Genomic DNA, 27,785 nt, shown 5'->3' on the forward strand with positions numbered 1-27,785 from the left:
TTACTAATTATTGATTCAATGTCTTTAATAGATATGGGCCAGTTAAAATTTTTTATTTCCCCTTGTTTGAGTTTTCATAGATTGTGGCTTTCAGGGAATTGGTCCATTTGATCAAAATTATGACATTTGTGGGCACAGAGTTGTTCATAACATACTTTTTTGCCCTTTGGTTCAATACAAGTGGCCTTTCATTTCTAATATTAGTAACTTGTATTTTCTTTTTTTCTCAGCATGGCTAAAGGTTATCAACTTTATTGATTTTTTTCAAACAGCCAGCTTTTAGTTTCATTGATTTTCTCTTTTTAAAATATTTTATTTATTTATTTATTTATTTATTTATTTATTTATAGCATGAGCAAGGGGAGGGGCAGAAAGAGAGAGACAGAGAATCTCTAGCAGTCTCCATGCTAAGCACGGAGCCCAACGCTGGGCTCTATCTCACAACCCTGAGATCATGACCTGAGCCAAAATCAGGAGTTGAACGCTTAACTGAGTCACCCGGCACCCATCATTGATTTTCTTTAGTGCTGACCTGTTTTCAATTTCATAGATTTGTGCTCTGATTTTTTTCTCCCTATGCTTTCCAGAGATTTATGTTGTTCTTTCTATAGTTTCCTAAAGTGGGAGCATAGATCATTGATTTTGGATTGCTCTTCTTTTCTAATATAGGACTTCCGTGATATAAATTTCCCTCGAAGGGATGCTTTTGCTGCATCCCCCAGACCTGATAAACTGTATTTTCATTTTTATTTAGTTCAAAACATGTTTAAACTTCTGAGATTTCTTCCTTGACTCCTGTCATTTAGACAAGTGTTGCTTAATCTCCAAATATTTTGGAAGTTTCCAATTATCTCCCCATCAATCGATTTCTAGTTTAATTCCATTCTGGTCTGAGAACATACTTTATATGACTTCAATGGTTTTAAACTTGTTAAGGTGTGTTTTGCAGCCCAGAATGTGCTCTATCTTGGCAAATGTTCCCCATGAGCTGCAGAAGAATGCGTGTTCCGCTGTTGCTGCATGAAGTTGTCTGCAGGTGCCGATTTTATCCAGGTGCTGGATGATGGTGTTCACTTCAACCATCTTTGCAGATGCACAGCCACCTGGATCTGTCAATCACTGAGAAGGGTGTTGAAGTCTCCAACTTTAATAGTGGGTTCACCTATTTCTCCTCATGGTTCTATCTGTGTTTTGCCTTGCATATTTTGACCCACTGTTGTTAGGTGCATACATGTTAAAGACTGTTATGTCTTCCTGGAGAATTGACTCCTTTATCATTTTGCAGTCTCCCTCTTTATGTGTCTGATAATTTTCCTTGATCTGAAGTTTGCTTTGTCTTTTTTTTTTTTTTAAAGATTTTATTTATTTATTCGACAGAGATAGAGACAGCCAGCGAGAGAGGGAACACAAGCAGGGGGAGTGGGAGAGGAAGAAGCAGGCTCGTAGCGGAGGAGCCTGATGTGGGGCTCGATCCCATAACGCTGGGATCACGCCCTGAGCCGAAGGCAGACGCTTAACCGCTGTGCCACCCAGGCGCCCCTGAAGTTTGCTTTGTCTTAAGATTGCTACCTAAATTTTGTTTTATTAGTGCTAGAACGGTACTCCTTCTACACCGTTTGTTTTTAAGGTATCTGTGTCTTTATATTTGAAGTGTTTTTCTGCGGCAAACCTAGTTTGGTCTTGTGTTTTGGTCATTGTCAGTCTCTTTTATTTGGCATATTTATATTCACATTTAGAGTGATTATTGATATGTTGAATTGGTATCTCTCATATTTGTAACTGTTTTCCATTCATTGCATTTTCTTTTTTTACATCTTCCTTTCTTCTCTTGCCTTTTTTTTTTAGGAGGAACCTGAGGACTTTATTCACGATTCTGCCTTGGGAAAGGGGAACACTCTACGGTGCTGGGCTGGCAGGAGCGGGGTGCAGCTGGTGGGGAGGGGGCAGGGCCAGTGAGAAAGAGGCAGGGCCAGTGGGGAGGGGATCAGTGGGGCAGGGCAGGGCAGGGCTGGAAGAAGCCCCCGTGACTGGCCTCAGTGCTGACTTTCCACGGGCAACTACCTGGAGAGAGCTAGCCATTGAATGGACAGCCCACAGGACACTGGCCTGACCCAATGTTAGGGCAGACTGGGGCTCAGAGCAGGGAACCTGCCCAGAGTCCCTGAGAAGTTTGGGACAGAGCTGAGACCCAGCCCCTGAGCAGCAAAGCCCCAGACAGCACTCACCTTGGTCCCGGTCGTGGGTGCTAGTCCCACCGCAGCCATATAGGTGCTCCCGATGGTCTTGATCTTCTCCAGGTCCTTGTAGAAGTCTTTGTCCATGAGCTTTGTTTAAAACACGAAACTGTTAAACGTTACATAACATCCGAGAGAAGCCACTGTGGGAGCAACCCCAGGGCGGACAAGCCTATTCTGGGAAGCAGTGTGTCTCCTCTGTTGTGGCCACCAGACAAGGTCTGGGCCGATCTGAGGGGCTCCAGCAAAGAGGAGCCCAGGAGGGACCATGCAGAGTACCCCATCCTGCAGCAGCGACCTCAGGCTCACCCTGGAGGAGACGCCCCGGGGCAGGGAGCACAGGTAGTGCAGACCCCAGGCTCCTGCCCGCCCGTCTTGGAGGTGAGGCCGCCAGCCAAGCCAGCGTTTACTGGGTAGGGGACAGGAGCCAGCACTGGCTGGCAGAACTCAGTGCCTGTGGGCGGCAAAGGCCCCTCCTCTACGGTCAGGTCGGTTTGGACCCCCCAGGGGACAGAATGTGTGCACCTCTTCCCAGTTCCGTGTGCCGGGGGGCCCCCACAGGGCATCATTCAGGGGCGGTCCTCACCTCGTCAAAGTCAGCGATGATCTCATTCAGAAGGCGCAGACACTCCACCCCCATGTTGTTGCCATCCAGCTCGATGTAGAAGTCATCAAAGTTGGGGATGGAGGCGAACATGACGCCCACCTGCGAGTAGGACTGGTAGTACAGGTCCTGGAGGCAAAGGTGAGGTCAGCCGCGGTGCCGGGGGCAGCACGTGTGGGCAGGAGAGGAGGGTGGCAGGGAAGGATGCCCCGGGGGCCCAGCCCGATGAACACAAAGCCCTGGGAGCTTCTGGGCTTTGCCGGTCAGGCTGAGCCGCGGGCCCTGTGCCTTTAAGATCTAAAACGCTGACCAAGCCTCATTATTTCTGAGTCGGCACACGTGAGCCCTGTTCTGTGGGTGGTTCCAGAGCCTCCCTCCGTGGCCACTGCAATTAGGAAGCTCGGACCCACCCAGCTGCCCTAAACACGGGTTTCCTGAAGCCCATTCTCCCTCCATGCGGGCTGATGGGTGCTCTGCTCTCTCCCGGGACCAAGAGTGGGGACTTCCTGGCCCCCGGAGCCTCCTGCTGCCCGGGGGGATGGGGGGTGGACAGAGAGGGCCCCACTCAGCCTTGGTGCATCCGGGGCTCAGAAATAGCCATGCTTTGCAATTTCAAGCAGAGACATGATGGGAGGGTCCCTCTGGGTGGGACCTCCAGCCGCAGACCCGTGACCCCTGCCAGAGCCGCCTGGCATGGCAGACTCACCATGTTCCGGGGGTTGGACATGAGGAAGTGCTGGGCGACGTGGGCTGGCAGGAGGTTGAAGAGAATCCTCTTGTTGTCCAGCTTCACCCTCTCCATGTCGTCCCTCTCCTCCTCTGCCTGGGGGGCAGACCCTCTGTGACCCACTCGGCCTCTTCCCCTCACTCAGCACCCCCTGTGGCAGACTCCCCCAGACCAGGCCGACCAGGACCCTCAACCCCTCCCAGCCAGGCCCCGTGTGGGCGTCTGAGTGCCTCGGCATCACGGGTCTCGGCAGACCCAGGAGTCCAGCCAGACCCCCACGCTGGACCTCTGATGGGGCTCCTGAGCCCCTCACTCCCGGGTGACCCCTGCACTGCCTTCTTCCCCTACGTGATTTTCTGTGGGCCGGCCGACCCCTATCTGCTCTTTGGCGATAAGCCCCCACCTGCCCACAACGCACCTGTCCCGATGGCTCTAAATGACATCTGCCTCACCGCTGTTCACAGATGCCATGAATCACCCTTCCTACAACATCCGGCTCTTTCCAATCATCCGAACGAGACTCCCAGGGTGCCGATCTATAGTCTACACAGGAGAGTCTCCACCTCTGCCCCCCCCTCCCAGGCAGAGCCGCTGCACCACGGGGGTCCAGAGGCGCCACGGATTTCTGGGTAAGTCCCTGCCCTGATCAGCTGGAAATTTCAAAGGACAGACAGTGGGGGGTTTACCCCACTTCCAGGGTACGCTCCCCCCACATTCTGGGACCCAGACACCCGTAGCAGCTGACACACGAGCCTGCTCCCAGGTAACACTGGTCCCCAGGCAGCTTCTGATATTCTGTCCCCAGAACATTCATGTGCACCTGCCCCCTGTGTCAGTCACGTGGAACACGCAAAGCCAGGCAGCCGACCCCATTTCCTCTAGAATCTCCCCACCTCCAGCAGCATTCACATCCTGGGCACTGAGATAGGGAGACCTACAAGGACCTGGGTTTGGGGACAGATACAGCACCAACGGGGCTCAGCCGAGTCCAGACTCCCCGGAGCAGGGGGTGCGGGCCAAGGGGGCCCTCCCAGGGTATGCTGCTGGGCAGGTGGAGGACCTCTGAGCCACAGGGACTTGCACAGACTAATGATACCAGCACCAATGTCCCCGCACCCTGCATCAGCCACACCAGCCCTTAGACACCGAAGCCACCAGATGGCCATTGGTCACTCATCCTAGCTCCAAACCTGGCACCAGCCCGACCTGTGAAAGGAGCAGTTTGGGGAACATTTCTAGGGCTGGATCAGCCTTACGGACACTGGCCTCTGGTGGTGGTGACAGTGGCACAAGGATGCCTGTTGGCAGCCTGCAGCCTGGCCATCAAAGCTAGGGCTTGAAGACACCGCTCCCCAGTCCAGTCCTGCTTCAGGATCCTTATCTGGACGGAAGTGGATGGAAAATCCCCAATTTCAGGGTCCCATTCTCACTTATCGAGGGTTAGGACAGCGTGTGCTACTCACTAAGCCTGGAATTGTCCGCTCCTGTCAATTCAGTACAACCTGCACCAGTTAAAGTGAGAAGGGGTCGGGGCACCTGGGTGGCTCAGCTATTAAGCATCTGCCTTCGGCTCGGGTCGTGATCCCAGGGTCCTGGAATCGAGCCCCACATCGGGCTCCCTGCTCGGCGGGAAGCCTGCTTCTCCCTCTCACACTCGCCTTGTTGTGTTCTCTCTCTCGCTGTCTCTCTCTGTCAAATAAATAAATAAAATCTTTAAAATAAATAAAGTGAGAAGGGGTGACTCCCAGAGGCAGAGCTGCAGAAGCCAGGCACAAGGACGAGGATGCCGGGAGCACAGGAGACGGCCAGCAGCCCTGGGCCTCCCTGGGCGCTGTGCAGGGGAAACGACCATGGACGGGCCACAGGGCCATGAGTTATCAAGGAGCCTGGCCAGAGAATGGGCTTCGTCCTCCTCCTCACAGCACGCAGTCAGGCAGCGAGGGGCACGGGAGAAGGAGCCCAGGAGCTACAAGACTGGTGGAGATGAGGCAAGGCGGCCTTTGCAAGAGGGAGGCTGTGGCCTTGGGAGAAAGGGAGGCATCAGAAGGAAGCTGGGAACCTCTCCGAGGACACGTGCAATTCATTACCTTTCAACGCACGTGCATGGACAGACACAAAAGAAAGTTTTTTGCAAGATAAGATAAAGAGGAAGTCAATATTTCTACGGGAGTGGTTTTATTTGTTAATGGCATTAAAATTTTTGCTCTCCCCTAAATATCATTAGTGTTAAGGGTACTTCAAAGAAAGCACCGTGAGTGAGTGCACTTGACTTTGTATAATAAAGAATCTTGGTTTATCACTTTGTGAGCAAAAGCTTTGGTTCTAAGTTCAGTTTCTTTTCGACTGACTTAGCATTCACTGACATTCATAGTCCAGCGGAATAGCAAAAAATCATTCTGCTTTTTAATCCATCCACCAATGCAAAGGTTTATGGTACATGTGACAAATAAATGTCCATCTTACAAATTAAGCAGAAGAAGCATTATTGTATTTTTAACAAATAAGATGAAAACCTACTGAATTCTCTTTTTGTGAGATTTTCCTACCAGCCAGGAAACCCGAGTATTGGTGAGAAAGATCTGGTGTAGGTGACATACACTATTCCTGTCCGCACATGAGAGACATGACCAACACCCCATTTTTAAGCGATTCCCTCCGCAGTGGAGCTTGTTTCAAAAGGCATTTCCCGGGGCGCCTGGGTGGCACAGCGGTTAAGCGTCTGCCTTCGGCTCAGGGCGTGATCCCAGCGTTATGGGATCGAGCCCCACATCAGGCTCCTCCGCTATGAGCCTGCTTCTTCCTCTCCCACTCCCCCTGCTTGTGTTCCCTCTCTCGCTGGCTGTCTCTATCTCTGTCGAATAAATAAATAAAATCTTTAAAAAAAAAAAGGCATTTCCCTTCTCGTACGTCAAAATCCAACCTGGGACATTAAGGGACAGAATGTAGGAGCTGACATCTCAGAAATTACTTTTCCCGGGGTGCACCTACAGACAGGTACGTGGCACCCGAGAAGGGCTCGTGGGCTGGGGGCACGGTCTCTCCACAAGCAGAACAAAACAAAACAGCATAACCTGACAAGACCCGGATTTGCTGACACAGATGACCAGTGGGCTGCATGTGCAGTGACTGTCACCGTGACCCCCATGAAGCACCGCAAAGACTTTTTACCCAAACAACCAGACCAGCACAGCCTTCCCAGTGCCTGGAATCAAGGACATGCTCACTCAGAATGAACAGCCAGTCACACTCTGCTGGGAAGTGATGTCCCTGTCTCCTCCTGGAGGTGACATCTGGCCGGAGGCAGATGGCCACTGCCAGCTCATACTTCAAATAGTAGGAAACTGCATTTCTTAATTTCCAGAACACTCACCACGAGCAGAGCTGCTGATGCTGCACTAGGGTCCTCCAGAGAAAAGAACCAACAGGACACGTGCAGACACAAGAAGAGATTTATTACCAGGACTTGGCTCACGAGATCATGGAGGCTGAGCAGTCCCACCCTCTGCTCTCTGTAATCGGGGTGCCCAGGAGGGTCAGTGGTGATTCCTATCCAAGCCCAAAGGCCTGAGAACCAGGGGAACCGAGGGCAGAAGACCAATGTCCAGCTCAACCGTCCACCAGGAGGGGCTGGAATCTTCTTTTGCCTTTTTGTTCTATTCAGGCCCTCAACCTGAACTTATCTAGGTCCCAAAAAAGGGAACAAAATGCTATTTATGGCATACGAGAATACTCAGCACCCAGAAACTAAAATACGCAATGCCTAACATCTAACTAAAAATTAGCAGATACAGAGAAGCAGAAAAGTATAGCTCAGAATGAAGAGGGAAACAGATCAGTTGACATCGATCTACAGGCGTACAGTCAGTGGGCCGAGTTAGGCGATTTATGCAAAAAGCTGGAAGAAACATGGTAAGTAGAGAAAGAGGAGACTACGAAAGAGACCCGAATCTAAGTTCTAAAAATGAAAACTACAAAATCTGAGATGGGAAATGCACAGGCGGAATTAAGGAAAGACTGGGTACTGCAGCAGAAACGAGGATAAATGTGAAACGTGAGAACAGCAGTGAAAAGCATCAAACATGCAGGGCACTGAGGCAAGGGAGCAGCAGAGCAGGCACGGAGCATGACTGAGGTGCGGGACACCTTCCAGGAGCCTAATGCATGCACGGGCAGGGCCCCTGAAGAAGAGGGACAGACAGAAATACATCAGAAGAAATAAGGGATGAAATGTTCCCCAAATTTAATGGAAACTATAAACCCGCAGATCCAAGGCGCTCCACAAACCTCAAGCAAAAAATGACACCAGGGCACCTCACAATCAAGCCACTTAAAACCAGGGATAAAGGGGAGATCTTCAAAAGCCACCAGATGCAAAGAAACGTTACACACAGAAAGATGGCAGCCGACGAAGCGCTGGAAGCAGCGCCAGACAGGAGACAGAGACCGTCTTTAAAGCGTGAAAGGGAAAAGGATCGTCGAACTACAGTCCTATCCCCAGCACACGTGTCTTTCGATCAGGAAGGCAAAATAAAGACCTTTTCAGACACACAAGAGTTGAAAGAACGAACTGCCAACAGACCTGCAAGAAATGTTACAGGCGGTCATTCAGGAAAAAGGCAGATACCAGATGGAAACCTGGATCTTCACCGAAGAATGAAAAGCACCAGAAATCACAACTATGTTGATATATTATATATATATATATATATATATATATATATATATATATATATATATATATATTCTTCTCAAATATATATCTATATATATTTGTCATATATATATGACTTATATACTTCTCATATCTTCAAAACATAGTTAAGTGTTTATGATGGAAAAACATATTTTGGAGTTTATAATAGATGTACAAATAAAATCTATGATGTCGATGCCAAAAACCTAGAGTGGGAGAAACATGTATGCAGTTGCAAGGTAGAGTAACTTCAGCTGAAGACAGACGGCGGTAAGTGCCTACTGAAATAATACACCTGGGGCAGAGCTAAGGTTCTGGGGTAGTAGGAGGACCCTCTGCTCATCTCATCCCTCGAACACAGCTACATAAATATCAAATCCTTCTGAACACCCAAGAAATCGATCTAAGACTGACAGAACAAACTGCACAACGACAGGGAGAGAAGAGGCCACATCGGGGAAGGTAGGTGGGGAGATGTGGTTTGGGGGAGAAATGGACTGGGGGTGCTGCAGAGGGGAAGGAGCCCTGGTCACAGAGACAGGCGAGAGAGAAGGGCACGAAGGGTTATGAGCAAAGAGAACAATTCCCCAAAGCCATTGGCTGGGAACACAGGAGAGGCTGATTTTTGTGAGATTTTGCAACTAGTGGGGTTCAAAGACTGGAGTTCTAAGGTCCAGTGTGGCCAGTGTGGAGCCTGGTGGGCACTGCAGGGCTCCGGTGGAGAAGGAGGGTGGAGAGCCCCAGGGCAGATGGCGCAATCTGAGGATTCCCTGGGACACACAGGGAGAGATGACTCCCCCTTCTTACAGCTCATCTGGGAGAGGTGGCATTGCCTCTCCAGGGACAAAAGAGACAACAGGCGTCATTTCTCTCCCCCGGCCCTCAGCATAAACCAACTTCAGTAAGCAGTACAGCCCAGCAGTGACAGCCCAAACCAAGCTCTGCAGGTGCTGCTTTTCTTGGGCAAGTGGGCCTGAGAACCAGAGCAGTCGTTCCCCCAGAAGATTATCACAACCCCCTGCACACTCCACGTTCACCAACCACGGAGTGCTGCAAAGCTTCAGCTCTAGTGGGAACAGGGTCTAGTCTCTTTGAACAAGCAGAACAAAGCACACCTAGTTAAACTCACCACACACTGGACAAGGTCCAAACACTGCCCACTGCAGGCAAGGAGAGCCTCTGCGGATGACTGGCCTGAAGGATAGAGCAGCCAAAACACCACAGCACAGCGCATGCAGCACACACAGGAGACACTTCCAGAAGCGCCAGGCCCTGGACAGTAAATGATCTCTTCTTCATAAAGCCACTACTCTAAGGAAGAGGAAATGTCCCAGGCTTTCCTAACACACAGAAGAAGACAGACACCTAGACAAAATGCCAAGACAGAGGAATCCATCCCAAATGAAACAAAAAGGAAAGATCGCGGCCAGGAGCCTAATTGAAACAGATACAAGTAATATACCTGATCCCGAATTTAAAGGAACAATCATAAAGATACTAGCTGGGCTTCAGAAAAACATAGAAGACACCAGGGACTCTCTTACTGCAGAGATAAAAGACCTAAAAACTAGTCAGGCCAAAATAAAAAATGCTATAACTGAGATTCAAAATGTACTGGATGTAATGACTACAAGGACGGAAAAAGTACAGGAACAAATAAGTGATACAGAAGATAGAATTATGGAGAATAAGGAAGCTGAAAAGAGGGAAAGAAAACTATCAGATCACGAATGTAGACTTAGGGAACTCAGTGACTCTGTAAAATGTAATAACATTCGTATCATGGGAATCCCAGAAGAAGAGAGGGGAAAAGGGGACAGAAGGTTTATCTGAGGAAATTATAGCTGAGAACTTCTCTAACCTGGGGAAAGAAACAGACATGCAAATCCAGGAGGCACAGAGAACTCCCATCAAAATCAACAAAAGCAGGCCAACACCAAGACATATTGTAGTTAAATTTGCAAAATATAGAAGTAAAGAAAAAAATCATAAAAGCAGCAAGAGAAAAGAAGTCCCTAACCTACAAGGGAAGACAAATCAGATTCACAGCAGATCTGTACCCAGAAAGTCGTCAGGCCAGGAGACAGTGGCATGATATAGTCAACGTGCTCAATGGGAAAAATCTACAGCCAAGAATACTCTATCCAGCAAGGCTGTCATTCAGAGTAGAAGGAGAGATAAAGAGTTTCCCAGACAAACAAAAACTAAAGGAGTTCATGACCACTAAACCCACTGGGCAAGAAATATTAAAAGGGACTCTGAGTGGGAAAGAAAGACCAAAAGCAACAAAGACTCAAAAGGAACAGAGAAAAATCTCTGGAAACAAGACTTTACAGGTAATACAATGGCACTAAACTCATATCTATCAATAATTACTCTGAATGAAATGGACTAACTGCTCCAATTAAAAGACATGGGATATCAGAATGGATAAAAAAATAAGACCCATCAATATGCTGTCTACAAGAGATTCATTTGGGCCTAAAGACACCTGCAGATTGAAAATGAGGGGTTGGAGAACCAGTGGACATCAAAAGAAAGCTAGAGTAGCCATACTTGTATCAGACAAACTAGACTTTATACCAAAGACTGTAACAGGAGATGAAGAAGGGCAATAGATCATTACAAAGGGGCCTATCCGTCATGAATATCTACAATTGTAAATACTTAGGCTCCCAACTTGGGTGCACCCAAATATATAAATCAATTAATAACAAACATAAAAGAATTCAAAAATAGTAGGGGCCTTTAACATTCCACTCGCAGCAATGGACAGATCATCTAAGCAGAAAATCAAAAAGGAAACAATGGCTTTGAATGACACCCCAGACCAGATGGCCTTAACAGATATATTCAGAACATTCCATCCTAAAGCAACAGAATACACATTCTTTTCGAGTATGCATGGGACATTCTCCAGAAGAGATCACATCACAAATCAGGCCACAACAAGTACAAAAAGATTGAGATCATACCATGAGTATTTTCCAACCACAATACTATGAAACTTGAAGTCAACCACAAGAAAAAAATTGGAAAGGCCGCAAACACATGGAGGTTAAAGAACATCCTACTGAAGAATGAATGGGGGGTGCATCTGAGTGACTCAGCTGGTTAAGTGTCTGCCTTCGGCTCAGGTCATGATCCAGTGTCCTGGGATCGAGCCCCGCATCAGGTTCCCTGCTCAGCAGGGAATGTGACTCTCCCTCTGCCCCTCCCCCCAGGCTTGTGCACACACGTGCTCTCTCTCTCTCTCTAAAATAAATAAAATCTTTTTAAAAAAAGAATGAATGGATTACCCAGGAAATTAAAGAACAAATTGAGAATATATGGAAACAAATGAAAATGAAAACACAACAGTCCAAAATCTTTGAGATGCAGCAGAGATAGTCCTAAAGAGGGAAGTATATTGCAATACAGGCCAATCTCAGGAAGCAAGAAAAATCTCAAATACACAACCTAACCTTACACGTAAAGGAGCCAGAGAAGGAACAGCAAATAAAGCCTGACACCAGCAGTAGAAGGGAAATAATAAAGATTAGAGCAGAAATAAATGATATAGACACAAACAACCAAAATAAAAAACCAGTAGAACAGATCAATGAAACCAGGAGCTGGTTCTTTGAAAGAATTAATAAAATTGATAAACTCCTAGCCAAACTTATCAAAAAGAAAAGAGAAAAGACCCAAATAAATAAAATCACAAATAAGAGAGGAGAAATAACCAACACCACAGAAATACAAAGAATTATGAGAATATTATGAAAAATTATATGCCAATAAATTGGGCAACCTGGAAGAAATGGATAAAATCCTAGAGACATATAACCTACCAAAATTCATACAGGAAGAAATAGAAAACTTGAACAGACTGATAACCAGCAAAGAAATTGAATCAGTAATCAAAAATCTCCCAACAAATAAAAGTCCATGGCCAGATGACTTCTCAGGGGAATTCCACCAAACATTTAAAGAAGAGTTAATACCTATTCTTCTCAAACTGTTCCAAAAAATAGAAATGGAAGGAAAACTTCCAAACTCGTCCTTGAACCCAGCATTACCTTGAGTCCAAAACCAAAGACCCTACTAAAAAGGAGAACTATAGGCCAATGCCTCTGACGAATGTAGATGCAAAAATTCTCAAGAAGATACTAGCAAATCCAATCCAACAGTACATTAAAAGAATCATTCACCACGATCAAGTGGGATTTATTCCTGGATTGCAAGGGTCGCTCGATATTCACAAATCAATCCACGTGATACACCGCATTAATAAAAGGAATGACAAGAACCATATTGTCCTCTCAACAGATGCAGAAAAAGCACTTGAGAAAATACAGCATCCTTTCTTGATAAAAACTCTCAACAAAGTAGAGCTAGAGGGAACACACCTCAACATCATAATTAAAAACCCACAGCTACTATCATCCTCAATGGGGAAAACCTGAGAGCTTTTCCTCTATGGTCAGGAACAAGACGGGATGTCCACTCTCACCGTTGTTATTCAACACAGTACTGGAAGTCCTAGTTTCAGCAATCAGACAACAAAAAGAAATTAAATCAGCAAGGAAGAAGTCAAACTTCCACTATTTGCACAGAACATGATACTCTATGCAGAAAACCCAAAAGACTCCACCAAAAAATCGCTAGAACTGATACACAAATTCAGTAAAGTCGCAGGAAACAAAATTAACATACAGAAATCTCTTGTAGTTTTATATGGTAATAATGACGCAGCAGAAAGAGAAATCAAGGAATTGATCCCATTTACAACTGCACCAAAAACCATACTATACCCAGGAATAAACCTAACATGTTGAGGTAAAAGATCTGTACTTTGCAAACCACAGAACACTTACAAAAGAAATCGAAGAGGACACAAAGAAAGGGGAAAACATTCCATGCTCATGCAGAGGAAGAACAAATATGGTTAAAACGTCTATACTACCCAAAGCAATCTATACATGTAATGCAATCCCTATCAAAATACCACCAGCATTTTTCACAGAACTAGAACAAACAATCCTAAAATTTGTATGGAACCACAAAGGACCCTAAATAGCCAAAGCAAACTTGAAAAAGAGAAACAAAGCTGGGGGCATCACAGCACTGGACTTCAAGCTATATTACAAAGCTATAATCATCAAGACAGTATGGTACTGGCACAAAAACAGACACATAGATCAATGGAACAGACTAGAAAACCCAGAAATGGCCCCTCAACTCTATGGTCAACTAATCTTCAACAAAGCAGGAGAGAATATCCAGTGGAAAAAAGACAGTCTCTTCGACAAATAGTGTTGGGAAAATTGGACAGCCACATGCAAAAGAATGACACTGGAGCACTTTCTTACACCATACACAAAGACAAATTCAAAATGGATGAAAGACTTAAATGTGAGACAGGAATCCATCAAAATCCTAGAGGAGGTCACAGGCAGCAACCTCTTCGACCACGGCCAAAGCAACTTCATGCTAGACACGTCTCCAAAGGCAAGAGAAACAAAGGCAAAAATAAAGTACTGGGACTTCATCAAGATAAAAACCTTCTGCACAGCAAAGGAAACAATCAACAAAAGTAAAAGGCAGCCTACAACACGGGAGAAGATATTTGCAAATGATGTATCTGATAAATGACTTACCTGATAGTATCCAAAATCTATAAAGAACTTATCAAACCCAATACCCCAAAAACAAATAATCCAGTTAAGAAATAGACAGAAGACATGAACAGACATTTTTCTAAAGAAGACATACAATGGCTAATAGGCACATGAAAAGATGCTCAACATCACTTATCATCAGGGAAATACAAGTCAAAACTATGATGAGATACCACCTCACACCTGTCAGAATGGCTAAAATTAACAACGCAGGAAAGAATAGATGATGGCGAGGATGCAGAGAAAGAGGAATTCTCTTGCACTGCTGGTAGGAATGAAAACTGGTACAGCCACAGTGGAAAACAGTATGGAGGTTCCTCAAAAACTTAAAATAGAACAATTGCACTACAAGGTATTTACCCAAAAGATATAAAAATATTGATTTGAAGGGATACATGCACTCCAATGTTTATAGCAGCATTATCAACAACAGCCAAACTGTGGAGAGAGCCCAGATGTCCACTGACAGATGAATGGATAAAGAAGATGTGGTATATGTATTTGTACACACACACACACACACACACACACACACACACACACACAATGGAATATTACTCAGCCATCAAAAAGAATGAAATCTTACCATTTTTAATGACATGGATGGAGCAAGAGGGTATTATGCTAAGTGAAGTAAGTCCATCAGAGAAAGACAAATACCATATGATTTCATTCATATGTGAAATTTAAGAAACAAAACAGATGAACATAGGAGGAAAGAAGAGAGAAAGGCAAACCAAGAATAGACTCTTAACTATAGAGAAAAAACTGATGGTTGCTGGAGGGGAGGTGGAGGGCAATGGGTATTAAGGTGGGCATCTGCTGTGATGAGCACGGGGTGTTATGTGTAAGTGATGAATCACTAAATTCTACTCTTGAAATAGTAATGTTACACTATACATTAACTGGAATTTAAATAAAAACATAAATAAAGTTTCTATTTCAATAGAAACTAAAAAAAAAAGAAATAATACAACAAAGAATTGCAGCTAATAAAAAGAAGAAGGGAGGGAGAGTGGGAGAGATAAATGAATTAACAATAATTATTATCATTAATAAATAATCAATAATAATTATTAATGGAATAATAAAGATTATTTTATATTTAAATAGAATAATAAAAATATTTAATTAACCCAAAACAAGCAGAAAAAGAGGAAAAAATTCACAAAGAATAGATGGACAGTTGGGACAAATAGGAAACAACAAGATAAAAGATCAAAATCCAAGTGCATCAATAATCGCATTAACTGTAAATGGTCTCAATAGCTCAATTAAAAAGGCAGAGATTTATAAACTGGATAAGAAGGCAAGGTCCAATTTTACGTTGCTTATAAGAAATAATGATGTACTGTATGGTGACTAACATATTAATAAAAAAGAAATCCACTTTAAGTAAAAAGACATCAATACGTTAAAAGTAAAATGATGGAAAAAAATATATAATGGGAGCTGAATTACCTATATAACATCACACAAAGTAGTCTGCAGAGCCAGGCACATTACCTCGGAAAGCAGCTCTTTCCATAGTGATAAGGGGGATAAAAGATTCAACTTACTAAGAGGACATAATCCTAAACATTTATTATGCATCTAGTAACAGATCACCAAAATATATGAAGCAAAACTGACAGAACTGCACAAAATTCTGTCCACAGGCACAGTGGGAGATTTCAACATCATTCTCTCAAAAATTGGTAGACTATCTGGGCAGAAAGTCTGTAAGGGCATAGGAGACCGATGAACAGTCTCAGCCAGCTTGACCTCATTGACATTCAAAAAACACACCATCCAACAGTGACAGAATGGATCATGGACGATAACAACCCATTCTCGAGACATTTAAAAGGATTCAAGGCATACAAGGCATAATCTCCGAACACAGTATAACTAAGCAGAAGTCAGTAACAGAAAGATCTGTGAGAAATCTTCAACAAAAGAATGTATGTCTTCATAAACTTTGGTCCAAAGAACTTAAAAAAAAAAAAAAAAGAAAGTTCTTTGAACCACAGGAAAATGAAATGACATATAATGTCAAAATTTGTGGGATTAAGGCAGCACTTAGAGGAAAATGGATAACAAAACCCTTGAATCAGAGAAGATACAAATCATCCCGAGAAACTAGAAAATAAGAGTCAATTAAACCCAAAGTCGTCAGAAGAAAATAAAGATCAGAGTGGAATCCAGTGAAATGGGAAACTCTAAAATAACAGAAAAATCAGGAAAACCAAAAGCTGTTTCTTGAGATCAATAAAATGTATAAACTTTTAGTCACACTGATAAAAAAAAAGAGTCTACACAATTCTACATCAGGAGGAGAGAGGGGACGTCACCACAAATCCTATAAATGGTAAAGGGGTAAGAAGGGAATGGTATAAACAATTACGTGACAATAGAATGAACGACATTCACGGAATGGCATAAATTTCCAAAGATACCTCAAAAAGAAATGGAAAACCTGATCTTTATCTTTGGGAAAAGTCATTTTAGTTAAAACCTTCCCACCCTAAATACATACATACAAATCCAAGCCCGAGGGCTTCACTTCCCCAAACATCTGAGGAAGAAATGGTACCAATTCTACGAACTCTTCCAGAAACCCGAAAAGGAAGGAACACGTCCCCACTCTTGAGGCCTGCTTCACTCTACAGAACGACAACATTCATGAACTGGGATGCAAATATTCTTACCAAATATTGGTAAAGTGAATCCAACAATACATAGAACCGTTCCTACGTCACAAGCCACCTTCCTACGTCCTGGGCCACCTTCCCTGAGTGCCACCAATATGGCGCCCGCACCGATGGGAATCACCCTCCTGAGTCAAGCACTCACTGGTACAGAAATCAGTTGCTCTACTATCATCAGAACTACAATCGGCATCGTGATTATCTGGAGAGTCCAAAGAAAACACAGCTCTGGAACAAAAGCATTGTGATGGCCACAGATGAAGAGGCCAGCTCGAGTATGCAGGTTTATGTGACCAGCCCGGGGCCAGTAAATAATTAACCCTCCGGCTCTGGCCTGGCCATTTCACAACAGTGTGAGACACTGTGATGTCTGCAGGACAGGCTTGCATACCCAGAGGGCAAACAGGCAAAGTCTAGAAATATCCTTGTTTTGCTGGGTTTACGGGAAAGTGAGGTGGCATTTCTCGTTACACATACTTGGAAAAACATGACAGTGTGTTGTGTTCCCAGTGACACGTGAAGGGTCTCTCTGGCACTGAAGTCTCTGGAAAGCTCACTTGGAGGTGGGAGCTGGGTGTGGCACGGGGTGCTGGCAGTGGAGAACCCCAGGGCAGGGTCAACCCCCAGGCTTACCAACAGTTCAAGGGACACCAATGCCAAGAGAAGCGCTTGCCAGCCCAGATGAGAGCGAACGCCTCCTTGGCCTCCGTCTGTGAGGGCAGCCGCGGAGCAGGTGTCTGGTGAACAGGCTGGAGGCCCAGATTTGCACACCCCCAGGCCGGTCCGGTTCCCCTGAGTCTGTTCTTCTCAAGCTCTCAGTAGCTATTCACAACTCAAAGATCTGAAACCAGAGGGGGCAGCCGACCACAGGCGCCTCTAGGGACCAGCCAGCCCAGTCACCCTGGACAGGCAGCCGGAGCCAGACAAGACCAGGTCCCTTGGCACAGCCCACAAAAGAGGCTGTTCTCTATTACCTGGTGAGGCTTTGGCAAACGGCTACAGTCAGGCCTCCTTCTGGGAGCTCATGTATGTGGCTGTCGGCTCTGGCGTCTGCTCAGACCCGAGACCTCCCAGAGGACCCTGCCAACAGGCCCCCGTGCCACCTGCTTCAGCAGGTTTGGCCAGCGTGGAGTGTCTGCAGGAGCAGGGAGAGCACGGCTGGGTCCCTTCCCGCATGGTCACTAAGGGCTGGTTGTGTCCCGTGGCTGACGGCCGTGAGTCTTGTCTGGTGGCCTGCCTGGGGTGGAGACCCTGTGCTGTGATACACCAGGCACCACGCCAGCCCAGGGTTGCCTGATACCTACCAGAGACTTCAGCTCCCCTGACCTTACCTGACAAGGGCTGTGGTCGGGCCCTCATGTGGGATGACAGTGGCAGCCCAAGTCCCTCGAGGGGTGGAGCCAGCGTCAGGGTTGTTCCCCAGTCTGCAGGGGAACTCGGGGCCTGCACTGCCCACATAGCCCAGCCCACGTGTCCCAGCCCCATGGACAGGAGGCCAAGGGGCTCAGCATCTCAGGGGCCTCTGTCTGCCCCCCCAAGAATCCAGAATCCAGGTGTGTAGTGAAGACGGCGCCAGGCGGCAGGCCCCTCAGAAGCAGGGGTCTCCTGGCACACGGGGGGAGTGGGGACTTCCCGGAGCAGACGCTAACTTAGCTCACGGGATGGAGAAGGACCGAAATAGGCACTCCCACAGGGACAGAAAGGAGACTAGCGGTTGCTCGGGGTTCGGATGGCCGAAGTAGGGAGTGACCGCTAATGGGAACAGGGTTCTTTCTGGGGACATGCGAATGTTCTAACACTGACCGTGGAGACGGTTGCCCAACTCAGTAAATAGCTGAAAACCACGGAAGTGCACGCTTTACAGGAATGAGATGTGCAGTGGTTACGTAAAAAAGAATAATAAGCCATGTTTTTCCCCAGCATACGTATGTGTGTACGTGTTCGCACGCACAGATACACATACGTACCTGGAACATACGTGCGCACACACAAGTATGTGTCTTCCCTCTTTTGTTTACCCAAAGTAACAGAATCATCCTTCGTGATCTTGACTATACGACCCGCCCTGATGTCCTCAGCCGGAATCTGTCTTTTCCAGGCTAATGAAACCAGAAAGTATCAGATTCGCCACGGCAGGCGGAGCAGCCCCGGCGGGGAGAAAGGCGGGGTCCCAAGGCCGCTCAGCCTCACTGAGCACCTGCCCTGCACTAGGCCCGCCGCCAGGCCTGTCCGGGTAGGAAACTACGGTTACCGTGTCCCCCGCCCCCACCCAAGATGGAAACTTTTATGAGCCATAGGGCTTCGAACATCGTTTCTGGGGGTCTGCTGGTCTCTGGAGGGATTAACATTCGAAAGCCTGGCGCGAATGAAGCAGATGGCCTTCCTCAGTGTGGGCGACCTCACCCCCCAATCCTCTGGGCGTCACCTGTCTGGGGTGGGACCACGGCTATCCCTGTGCCCTGGCCTACGGCAGGGCCCCTGGCTGCCCAAGGGGCCCCCAGGATGAGGAGGTTCCCACCTGCCCTAGACACCCCTCAGACCGCTGGTCATCCTGGCTCAGCTGTGTCTCAGCCAGGCCCTGGGCCCAGAGCCCTCACATCCGTGCCCCGTTCCCCACCTGCGGGCCCCACCCCCTGGGCAGGGCTGCCGTGAGAACAGACACAATTAAATGCCCTGGACACTAAAGAGCTGCTTCTTAATACATCAGAATAAGAAAACTCTTGAGGGCTGACACTCACGGGTCTGATGGGGAAGGCAAACGGAAGCAATCTGCCCAGGGGCAAGAAGTTTGCACGTTGCACAGATGGAGTTCGAACTTGGCCCAGAAAGCCGGAAAGCCGGACAGCCTCCCCATCCAAAGGCTGAGGACACAGCAGGTGACGAAGGGGTCCCAGAGACCCCAGCCCCGCATCCTGGTCCGGGCCTAGAAGTGCACCTGTGTGCCGGTCGCTTGGCAGTGCAAGCCCCTGGTGGTCATCACCTCCCTCCCCGGGGCTCGGGGCCCAGGGGCCGCTCCCACATCTGCACTCCTCAGCCCCCTTCAGGCCTCTTGTGCTGGAATTTGCCAGTGTGCTTGGCAATAATGGAGGTTCCTGCCCGCCCCCACTCACAGACCTACTAAATCTGGGGTGGATGGTGCAGGAGTCGGCATTTTCTGGAGTTTCCCACGGCCCTGATGAGATCTGCTGTCACGTGCAGCCCAGCGAAGGCTGAGCCAGTCTGCACTGCAGTCCCACCACCAGAATGCCTTTGGGGATGGGGAACTCACAGCTCAAAACACTGCCAAACTCTTGCGCCTGTCAGGCAGGGCTCATCAGTTGGTCCCCACATCCCCGGCTCCCCTGCGCTGCCTTCTCTTGGCCCCCGTCCTACTCCTCGGCCCCAGCACTGCCTCTTCTACCCACACACCAGGTGGTGTCCAGACAGGAGCCCCTGACTCCCCTCCCGAGGGGCTTCCTTGCCACACCCCACCCTCCACGGAGCAGAGAAAGCGCATCTTGCCTGTGCTGCCCAGAGATAGTCCAGCCGCAGCTTGATGTCCACCTGCCGGGCGTGCAGGGCCAGCGTGCACGAGAACAGCAGGATGGCCACGATCGGCTCGAAGCTGCGCCCGGACACCGCACCGCCCCTGGGGGGGACGAGGAAGAAAACCTCGTCGGCACGGAGAACCCCAGACCCAGCCCCACGTGCCCCTGGACGCGACACTCAGTGGCACCTGCTACAGACCCAGGCTAAAGCCACTCTCGCCGGGAAACCCGGGGCCTTGCTGGAACTGGGGCCCAAACGGACCCGTGGAGAAGCCCCAGAACCAGTGTGCTTCCCGAGCAGGTGCACGTGACACCGCCCAGCTGTGTCCTGGTGGGAGCAGCACACCTACCCTGAGGCCCTGGTGTACCCGCTGAGCTCCAGGACCAGGATGTAGGACGCCGTGAGCACGAAGAGCAGGATCATTTTGGGCAGGGAGGACACCCGCAGGAAGATGGCCAGTGGCAGGGTGCCCACGAGGCCACAGAGCAGGGCGTGGGGTGCAGACTCGCAGGGTGCAGCAGGCAGCACGGCGTTCCGGCCACCAGGGGTCAGGACGGTCACCAGGGACCTGTTGGGGCTGGAGCTCCAGGCCCAGGGCAGGCAGCCCACCTGAAGGGGACAGAGGGGCAGGGAGCGTGGGAGACGCCCGCTCAGGACCAGCCCCACCTCCACCCCCAGCCCGCTACTGCCTCTGGCTCCCAAGACATGGCCCCAGGTGACCCGCACCCCAAGTGACCCACGCCCCCAGATGACCCATACCCCCAGGTGTCGCCAGAAGGCCTCGGACCCTCCCTCCTGCTCTGCCTTCCAGGCTCCCCGCAGCAGGGAGGGCGGGGCCGGGGTCTGGGGGCCATCTTCCCCAGACTGCCAGCCCCCTCTGGGTGCTCCTGCACCCATCCTATTGTTACTGCAGCCACCCCCTCCCCCATACTCCTGCCCCCGCCTCCCTCCTGTTACTCCCGCCCCTGTTTCCATCCTGTTACTCCTGCCCCAGTCTATCCTGCTTCTCTGCCCCAGCTTCTATCATCTACACACTGTGAAGGGGCTGGGTGTCCCTCCACCAGGAGACAGCATCCCCCTCGACCCCCATCCACACCTCACTCCACTCTCCACGCCAGACCCTGCTGCCTCTTGAGACGCTCACCACACATCCTTGGGCTACCGAGTAGATGAGGACCACTATGAAAATACACAAGACGGTGCGGATCTGGATCGTCAGGCATCCTGGAAAACACTGAACAATACAATACATTACTGTAAAACAGGCGCTCATTAAGGAGTTGGTTCACGTGCGCAGACATGGTCACACTGCAGACTGTGCAGAGCGCCCGGGGAGCGCCTGGGGCCCCACCCACGGTTCCCCCTCAACACAAACTCCTTGGCTGAGCTCATGCTTCACCTCCCAGGTCAACAAACTGCCCAAATCAAAAGAAACCAAAGCTAATGTCTTTAAATTAAAAAGAACCACACCTACCACCATGTACCCCACACCGTGACTCTGGCGCTGAAATGAACTGAATCAATTAATGTGACATTTTTGTTATATGAAATTCTTCTATCTCAGAAATCACAAGAATTTACCTTTATTTGTGTCTTCTTTTATATGCTTCAAGTAAGTTTTATCATTTTCTTCACAAAGGTTTTGCATCATTTTTGTTATTAGAAATTGCACTGGGTGTTATACGCAACTAATGAATCATGGAACTTTACATCAAAAACCAGGGATGTACTGTATGGTGACTAACATAATATAATAAAAAAATATTATTATATAAAAAAAACCAAAAAAATAAAAATAAAAAAAATAAAAACCAACGAAAACAAAAAAGAAAGAAAGAAAGAAAGAAAGAAAGAAAGAAAGAAATTCTATTTTAAATCTACTTAAGTACATTTTGCAATATTCAACACGTGACTTCAAGGATAAAAGTGCCAAGTTCTTTTTAGATTCACACTCGTGAAATTGGAAACCAAAAGTAAAGTGAAGACTGCGGGGACCCTGACAGGATGGTCACGAGACCCCCAGCCAGCCAGGGTGCCCGGGCCGCCATGGGGTACCTGCCATCCCCCACCCCTACCCCCCGGGAAGTGAGGACCTTCACTGTCCTGGTCTGCAGGCGAGCAAATGCGGCCCGGCCAGCTAGCCTCCCTCGTTCTATGGAGCTCACGCAGCCACAGCTACGGATCTGGGTCCCGTCTGGGATTCCCGAGCCCCAACACCGCTGCATTGTGCAGACACGCTGGGCCCCCCGGATCTCAGGAAGAAAAGCTGTCTGCGGCAGCGCCAGCCCCGACTGCTTTATGGAACCAGTGCCTGCCACCTCCCTCCCTGTCTACTCTCGTGTCAGCCCTGGGACAAGTCTGAGGATGCAGCCATGGGATTCTGGCCCCCGGCCGACCCAGCACACGCAGCTCACGCATTCACTCAGCAAACACTGGAGGGATCCTCCTGGCGGTGGATGTCAGGAGCCCCTGGGGCCCTGGGAGAGGCAGGAACAGCACAGAGGTGCCTCATGAGGGCGATGAGTGGGGGGCTGCTGACCGAGGCTCAGCAAGACCTCCCCGGGGTGCACAGGGGCTGAAGTGGAAGGCGGCCTGGAGCTGGGTCCGCGGTGCGGGGGCGGGGGGCAGCTGGGCAAGGCTCGGGGGCACCGAATCACGGCAGCCTGCCAGGGTGAACGCACCATTCTCATTTGTGTGGCAAATGGCCAAATGGCAGCGGGTTCCTACGGGTTCCATACAAGCTGCCCACGTGGGATCTCTGGGTCCGGTCCCTCCATTTGAGCTCTACACACAGCACACGCTAACTGCTCACGCGATGCTTTATTTATGGGCGGAATTTAGCACGTCCCGGCTTCATTCATTGGGGACTCACAGCTTTGTTTCCTGCCAGCCATACACCAGCGCCGCACACCGTTCCGTGGAAATAAGAGAGCCAACCAGCTGCCAGCAGCTGGACTCAAGAGCTTACTTTCTTGGGCACCATCTGACCTCCCGTTACACCGTCCACACTGTGGGCGGCTGCAAGTACGCCCCCCCGCCCCGGGCACTGACTCCTTCCCCCTCCTACCACAGCACAAGCGTCATCCAGGGATCTGATCCTTTCCTCAAACTCAGGCTTTGGGGCCGCTGACCCCAGCCGACCCCACAGGACGCGGCAGACGGCCTCACCAGGCTAGGAGGGCACGCTGGGAGCCGTGACGTGGGCCAGCGAGAATCAAGGGATGCTGTGGCTTTGCGTGACCTCGTCAACCTTCTCCTGGGCCCTGCTTCAGTGCGACAAAACCCTGGCTGACTGTGTGCTCAGCACCAGGACCCCCGCTGCGTGAGCTTGGGGACGTGGGTTGTCGCCAGCTCACACTCACAGGACCCCCGCTGGTTCCTGCCCACCCCACTAGACAGGCATCTCCGCCCCCCACCGGCCCACCCTGGCAACTTCCAGTCCCATCAGAGGCAAGACTACAGCAGACACAGACTAACTCGTGAGCGCATGGGTGGGTGGGGGCCCCCGGAGTGGCCGGCTGCCCTGATACGTGAACCACAGCTCAGGCTCTGGATGGGGTTCAGAGCAAAGCCCGTTCATTCTCTGGAGACACTTGTCCTGCTCCTGGGCCTCGGTCATGGGCCAGCAAGGTGCCAGGGGATCTGAGCCACCTCCCGAGCCGGGTGTTATGTGACCCTCCAATGCTGTAAGGTGGGTGTGCACGGACAGCAACCCCCGTCATCGAGTGGGAGAGGCACATACGTGACCAGGCGCAGGCAGGCCCTAGGGGCACACCCACATTACACCAAGGAGAGGCCCAGACGCCACAGTCCCACTCCTGCTACACCTGTGATCGTTCACGATCAGGTGACGGAGGAAGAGAAGACTCCACTAGCTTCCGGCAGGTTCCACACAACCAGAAGCGCCACCCAGAGTGGGCAGCTGCAGCCACAACGACCCTCTCTGGCTTGTCTCTGAAGGACGGTGACGGTAAATCGTGCCAGTGGGCAGAACGTCAGACCATGCACCTGCTGTGTGCTCCGCTTGGAAGGAGAAGGGGCCAGATGTGCCGTCATTCGCTGACTCTCGGGCTCCGGCCTGCGGTCCCACTGGACGGCCAGGGACTCGAAAGGAGCGTGACAGTGACAAGGAAGTCACCCTGGGGCACACGTCTGTGGAGAAACTGGTCTGAGGGGGAACACCGGTGTCCCATGAGAATGCCACCAATGGGGGACCTCGGCAGACAAGGAGTGTAATAATCAGCGTGGGGGGACGGCCCGTTCTGTGGACACCAGTCAGCCCCTCTCCCCAGCCACCCCCACCACCACCCCACAGACTCGTGGACAAAGTGGCCATGGGGGTAGGGACAGAGGTGACGCTCAGCTGCACAGATGCCCACTCACCAAGGCCAACCTGACTAAAGTCACCGCTGCGTGCCCAATCCCAGCATAGACCAACAGGGAGCCCCGAACACGGCACCCTTCTCCTAATGAGACACATGGGAAAGGGATTCTGGGAATGAGCGTCCATCCGGGCCCAGGTGACAAAGCACAAAGCCACGCAGTCCCTTCGCTGGCCGGTCACGCTGCTGACCTCACCCCATGGCCCCACAGCAGTAGGATTCTCAAGCCTCCCTCCATTGCCCCCGGGGAACATAGCAGGTGCATGCTGCTGTACCCCACTGGCCTTACTGCGACCCCACCCTTCCGAAGCACATGGCTCATGGATGGTGAAACGTCCTTCTGAAGACTCAGTTGTGGTCCCAGCCGAGTGCCCGCTCTTGCAGAGCCAGGGTCACGTCCTCCTAGTCACACTGGCAAGGTCCCGGCCTCGCAGTGCACCGCAAAAATGTGGAGAACACCACGCCAACAGAAACACTGCAGTGTTCCCACGGATTGTCCCATGACCCTTAAAAAGGTCCGTTAAAATATCAAGACTCTCGGCACGTGATGGGGTGAGCACTGGGTGTTACAGAAGACTGATGAATCACTGACCTCTGCCTCTGAAACCAGTAATACGCTATATGTTAATTACCTAAATTTAAATACATTTTTAAAGATGTATCAAAACTCTCTTACAGTTGGTTATAAATACAGAGAGATATAAAAACCAGTAAGGCTAGTGGTATCCAGTACACTTGCAACGGGCACAAAATGGTCCCCACGGTCTCTCCCTCAATGCCTGGGCCTGTGAGGAGCCACCATCCCTTGACCACGTGGCAGCCCACGTGGTCGAGCATGGCAGCCGTGATTGGCCTCAGCAGTGGGCGGACTGCGTTACTCACCAAGGACGACCGGGTGGACCTGGGTCAACCACACCAGGTCTTTAAAGCCTGCAGGTGGCAGAAGGGGGAGCAGAAGGACTGGGGGCACCACCGAAGGGACTCCACACACCGGGGCTGGCCTGGGGACAGGGACGGCCACAGGCGAGACTGGAGAGGAACCACCAGGAGCTGGGGTGACAGTCCCACCACCGCCCAAGCCAGACCGTGCCAACGGTCAGCCAGAAGGAGCCCCCAATAAAGCCTGCGGCCCCCTTCCCTTCAGCCGCACGCTGCCCGGAGCGGAGAGCCAGCTGGCCGCGGCCGCCCTCGGCCTTCTGAAGCTGTGGTCACTGGTCGGGCAGCAACAGGAAGAGAGGACGGATGCTGGGCCTGGAAGTGGGGAGCAGCCGGGACCGGCCAGTGGGGGCAGGAGTCTGAGCGCAGGATTCATAAGCCGTGCCCACCCCCCCCCACCCCCGGCTTTATATTCGTCTCCTCTGCTCGCCTGCCCTGCAGATTCCAGACTCCCCCAGGGATGGAAACCGGTCCAGTAAAGGAGGAAAGCCAAACCCCGGGAAGGAATCCTTTCTACATGGGGCAGTCGGACGTGCGCCCCTGTGTCTTCGTGCTGCTTCCCTGGGGGGCTCTGACTGGCAGAAGCCGGGGCACTGAGAGCAAAGCTTGTGGGTTCTTGGAGGGAGATGCCACAGAGGCCTCCCCGCTCCGGGCGTGGCAGATGGAGGTACAGCCGGTTGTCGGTGTGACACCCCGAGGAGGCAGCTTGGGCTCAGGCGGGCCCAAACAGGCAGGGAGGGCCCAGAGAACAGGTCTCCAGTCTCGGCTGCAGAATGGAGTCCCTGGAGAACACCAGCCCCAGGCCCTCCTCTTCCACTGCTGTTTCTGAATACGTGAGACAATCAGTTCCCTTTGGCATCCGAGACCAATACATGAGCTGGCTATTCTGTTACCTGCAGAATCACGTTCCTTAACGCCACCACGCCCACACCCTGGGTGGGAGCTGTGACTGCCAGCCACGGGGTGCTAAGACCTTCCCTGGACACAAATACCTGATCCTAGAAACGTGTTTGCTCAAATGCAAAAGCTTAAAATGCTTTTCTGAAAAGTGAACAACACTGATCACGAAGACCCACATGGGCAAGGCCTGCATGCTGTGGGCCACACGTGGACTCCAAGGGGCCTGTCTTAGCTTTAAGGCTGGTGGCCTACTTATCCTTGCATTTAATTTGCTTATATATCCACGGAGCAAAACAGGCATGGAAAATTGTTGTAATTCAGGAAAAAACAGCGGATCTGACCCAAACCCTGGAGAATGTCCCCGGAGCATGAACCACAGTTATCAAACGTGGCCTGGCGGGCCCACCACCCACACAAAAGGAAGCCAGGCTAACTCCAGCCACGGCCACGTGAGCACCTGCAAGCACGACAGGCGCAGAACGTCCCTGAGGCCACCAGGGGGCGATGCCACAGAGCACCACGGATGCCTGCCTCTCCGTGGAGCGTGAGGTGGCCAGGACACACCGGGAGGAGGCCACGTCCATGTGCACTGACCTTGGCACGCTCTGCCGGGTGACCGAGCCTGAGCCACATGGCCGAGGGTTTACAAGACAGAGGCAGAGGTGGCAGCCGTGGCCTCCTCCACTCAGCTCGACACAGCCTGCTGTATGAGGGCGCCTGGAGGTTAAGGCCCAGGGCGACATGTCCGCCAGGGGCAGGGCCTGTGCATATCTGAGCAAGCGTCAGGGTGAGAATCTCAGCTGTCACGGCCACGGACACACAGCTGAAACCACCTGCCAGAGCCCCAATTACAGCTGGTGCTGGATGAGCCTGTCCTCCTCTTGTGTCCGTTCCTTTTGCTCACAGCACGCATTCCCCAGCCCCCAGCAAGCCCTGTGGTGGGGAGCACCACACAGCAAAGCACACCTGAAGCTGTAGAGGCTCCCTGACAGTCCCTTCCTGCCCAGCCCAGCCAGCCCTGACCCCACGATCCCCCACTCAGGGCCACAGTCCGGCTCCCACTGGCCCTCGTGGCTGGCTGGTCCAGCTCAGCCCCCTTCCAGCACCCATCCCGCACCCTCAAGCCTACTTTCTTGCTGGCCCACAGCACTGCAGGCCCCTCCTCCCCATCCTGGCCTCGTGGCCCCCTCCTGGGCCCACTGACACTGTCCCTTTGGTCTCTAGCCTCTCCCCTTGCGTGCCAGGCTCCCACTACTGATGTGTATCAGCTCAATTCCCACCCCGTGCCACAGATGGGGACACGGAGGCCCCAGCACCAGCAGCCCCTAGCAGTGGGGGAGCCAAGCCAGGGTGGGGGGATGAAGTTCCCGGGTGGCCACGGAGCTGGCCCAGCTGCCCGGGTGCCCTGGCTGTGGCCGCCTGCCCTGT

At 50.5% G+C, this 27,785-nt stretch overlaps 1 protein-coding gene across 1 annotated transcript in view; it reads right to left on the reverse strand.

The window, feature by feature from the left end:
* The window catches only part of ADCY1 (adenylate cyclase 1), a 117,810-nt gene that overhangs the window by 14,592 nt on the left and 75,433 nt on the right, over positions 1-27,785 (reverse strand). The window contains exons 12-17 of the mRNA XM_026502050.4: positions 21,284-21,373; positions 20,489-20,748; positions 20,113-20,239; positions 3,545-3,661; positions 2,821-2,967; positions 2,226-2,324 (exon numbers count right to left, since the gene is read on the reverse strand). Coding sequence (XP_026357835.2) covers positions 2,226-2,324; positions 2,821-2,967; positions 3,545-3,661; positions 20,113-20,239; positions 20,489-20,748; positions 21,284-21,373 — 840 coding nt within the window. The remainder of the gene's footprint in view (positions 1-2,225; positions 2,325-2,820; positions 2,968-3,544; positions 3,662-20,112; positions 20,240-20,488; positions 20,749-21,283; positions 21,374-27,785) is intronic.

The sequence above is a fragment of the Ursus arctos genome, unplaced genomic scaffold (genome assembly GCF_023065955.2).
Source record: "Ursus arctos isolate Adak ecotype North America unplaced genomic scaffold, UrsArc2.0 scaffold_3, whole genome shotgun sequence".
NCBI lineage: Eukaryota > Metazoa > Chordata > Mammalia > Carnivora > Ursidae > Ursus > Ursus arctos.